Source organism: Rhagoletis pomonella, unplaced genomic scaffold (genome assembly GCF_013731165.1).
Source record: "Rhagoletis pomonella isolate Grant_MI unplaced genomic scaffold, Rhpom_1.0 Rhpom_scaffold_00002, whole genome shotgun sequence".
NCBI classification, from domain to species: Eukaryota; Metazoa; Arthropoda; class Insecta; order Diptera; family Tephritidae; genus Rhagoletis; species Rhagoletis pomonella.
In genome coordinates, this window is record NW_023458556.1 from 55,122,559 (window position 1) to 55,125,320 (window position 2,762).

The 2,762-nt window shown below is 33.5% G+C and overlaps 2 protein-coding genes across 2 annotated transcripts in view; one reads left to right on the top strand and one right to left on the bottom strand.

The window, feature by feature from the left end:
• The first annotated feature begins 642 nt into the window (after window positions 1–642).
• LOC118733829 (protein C19orf12 homolog) lies at window positions 643–1,731 on the top strand. The gene is made up of 3 exons (XM_036463413.1): window positions 643–975; window positions 1,052–1,153; window positions 1,311–1,731. Exons 1-3 carry the CDS (start codon window positions 876–878, stop codon window positions 1,529–1,531), a joined length of 423 nt encoding a protein of 140 aa, XP_036319306.1. The 5' UTR covers window positions 643–875; the 3' UTR covers window positions 1,532–1,731.
• A 222-nt stretch (window positions 1,732–1,953) lies between these two features.
• The window catches only part of LOC118733824 (vacuolar protein sorting-associated protein 18 homolog), a 12,044-nt gene continuing 11,235 nt past the window's right edge, over window positions 1,954–2,762 (bottom strand). The window contains 2 exon segments of the mRNA XM_036463407.1: window positions 1,954–2,631; window positions 2,688–2,758. Of these exon segments, the coding sequence (XP_036319300.1) occupies window positions 2,167–2,631; window positions 2,688–2,758 (536 nt within the window). The 3' untranslated portion in view covers window positions 1,954–2,166.

The following is a 2,762-nucleotide window of genomic DNA, read 5'->3' on the forward strand; positions in this document are numbered from 1 at the left end:
TGCCAAAACGTATATGCCAGAAGGAGATGAAGCATCACACGTACACGTAAGTTTCCATCAGATTTTTCACACTGCCCTTTAGAATTTGATAGAAACTTGTAGGTAGCCAGTGACAGAAATCTCCATCAGTCTTGCCCATCAAATGATTTGTCAAATGATAGTCACTGTTCTTGCAGGGAAGTTCTGTGGGGAACGCTGGTGAATGATATTTTTACTATGGTGAGCCAGTTTTGCCAATCTGCTGTGTGAAATGAAATCTTTTTTGACACATCTCATCTTTATTTTCAAATCTCTAGCAAAAGTTTACTTCCTTCTATGTGCCACCGTGATCACTTTTCTCTGCTATATTAAGCAATTTTAATATATGTATTTCAACTTAATATTTGTTTAAAAATACCTTTACAAACCTCTTTTCGTTGCTAGCGTCAATTTTTGTTTTTTATTTTTACATTGGGCATTTCTCTTCTTCTTCGCAAATAATCGATAAAACTAGTCTAGACACCGAAAAGTTATCTGTTTAATCTGTGATTATTTTATAATTACAGATTACCGAGGGCGAATTTTATATGATTAAAAATAAACGATATTGTACGTTACTAATTATTTTCGTTTATTGCTTCAACAGTTCGGTACAATACAGAAAGAAAACGGCTCAGTTCACTTTGGCGATAATACACTAAAGTCGTTTAGTAATTACAGACGAAACAACAAACGAACGACACTATCGATAGTGGCAATAAAAGGCAAACCATCGATACTATAGATAGTGCCATCGATATTTTTCCAGCTCTACTGTTGATATCTAATTATAAACAATTTTTTTGGTAAATACACGTAATTCTTACAAAATTGTTTTTTAGTAAAGTTATAATAAAATGCCTATTGATGCACGAGAATTAATGGAGGCAATTTCTATAATTGCCAATCAGCGCAATGTACGAGTGACCGCGAAACAGGCTGGAAAAGGAGCTATGGGTATGTGTAGTATTTGGATGCTAATAAGGGATTTCATTATACTAGAAAAATTTGCGCCATAAATTTTTTGTTTTAGTTTGTGCAGCGAGTGCTTTTGCAGGGGGATTATTGCTTGGTCCTTTAGGTTTAGTTGTTGGTAGTACCGCCGGTGGCTTGATGGCATATAAAATGACTAGTGGTAAGTTGGAACTTTTCTTCGTATACCATGCGCTTAAATAAAGTTTAATTGTTAGATGAATCATATGTATAATTTAAGCACAATAAGCGCGTGCTGATAAGCTACCCAACTTTCTTAAATAAGTGGACTTTAATCTTTAATTTTTTTCTTGTTGAAGGCACCTTCCGACCGTTAGCTGATGTATTGTTAAATGATTTAACGGATCGACAACAAGAGCAGTTAGTGCGACATGTCAACAATGCAGTTGCTCAATTCGAAATATCCGATTTGGCACTATTGCTGCCGTTGATAATGAACAACGCAAGCATTCAACAAGCAGTTTTGAAGACGGCGATTTCGTTTGTATCAAATGAGCTAAACCTGCAAATAATCGACTGACCTTTAGGTATTATATGGGTTGCTAGGGAACATTTAACGCAATTGGGCACAATATTTCTAAAAAGCTGTTTGTATATAACATTACTTGCTTTTTATTCATGCGTATTGTTCTTAGTTTTTGTTTATGTTAATGTATTCAAAAGTTAAGACGCAAAAATATTAACGCGAACAGTAAGCATAAAGTAATTTTCATTTTTTATTAAAAGTAAGATTAAAATAAAGTGAGATTAAAATTAAAAGAACTTTTTTCATTCGAAAGAGAAATTTCTTATAATTATGTTTAAATTAACTGCAATTGTCTGAGAGTCTAAAGATTATAACGAGGAATTAAAAAATGGTCTTCCCCAAGAGCTTACAAGAGTAGAGTAACATTTAATTCAGGTTTTAACTTTTTTTATTAGCTACATATGTCTATATCTGCGTTTTATATGATATACATACATATACACAATTCAATACAGTTTTCAACAGTTACAAATTAGCAGTGGAGTTTTGAGTAAGAATAATTAGGTGTAAAAATATAATGGCTATGTTTATTGCAAGCTTAACCTACTCACATAGTATGCATGTATGAGTTTAATCTTAATATATATTTTTAATACATTATGTTAATCGATACCCTCCTTAAATACGCTTTAATCCCAATCGACATTGACCTGATCCCAATCGGAGACGAATGGTTGATCGATCATTTCAATCATTACACCACAAAAATAACAATCAGCAGCAATTATATTCTCGATTTCGGTTTTTATTTCAGCGCGTTGAATTTGCACAACTGCTGCGTCGTTATCCATTGGCATACTTTGAGTCAATAGTGTTTCCAGTTGTTGTTTAAGCGTGGCTAGTTGGTGGCTTTGATCTCTGCTTAATGTAGGTAAAATTTGTTTTTCTATACAATCACTATGAAATTTGTGACCACAGACAAAAACGAAGAATGGCTTTACCAAGAGAAATGTTTCGCAAAGGTTGCAAGTCTCTTGCGCGTTTATACGAATACTACGCGCACGACAATTTTGCAAGTCTTTGAGCACACGCATGGCTTGTTTGTCACACTCATCCATTTCGTGTTTAAGTTCAAGAATTTTTTGGTTGTAATCCTAGGTAATAAAAAAAATTAGATATAATTATAAATTAAACCTTCTAGATTCCTCACTCTTAGCGCTTCGCATATTGCTTCTTTGAAATCATCAATCTTTTCGAAATCGGAGAAAAAGGGCAGTAAATCTTC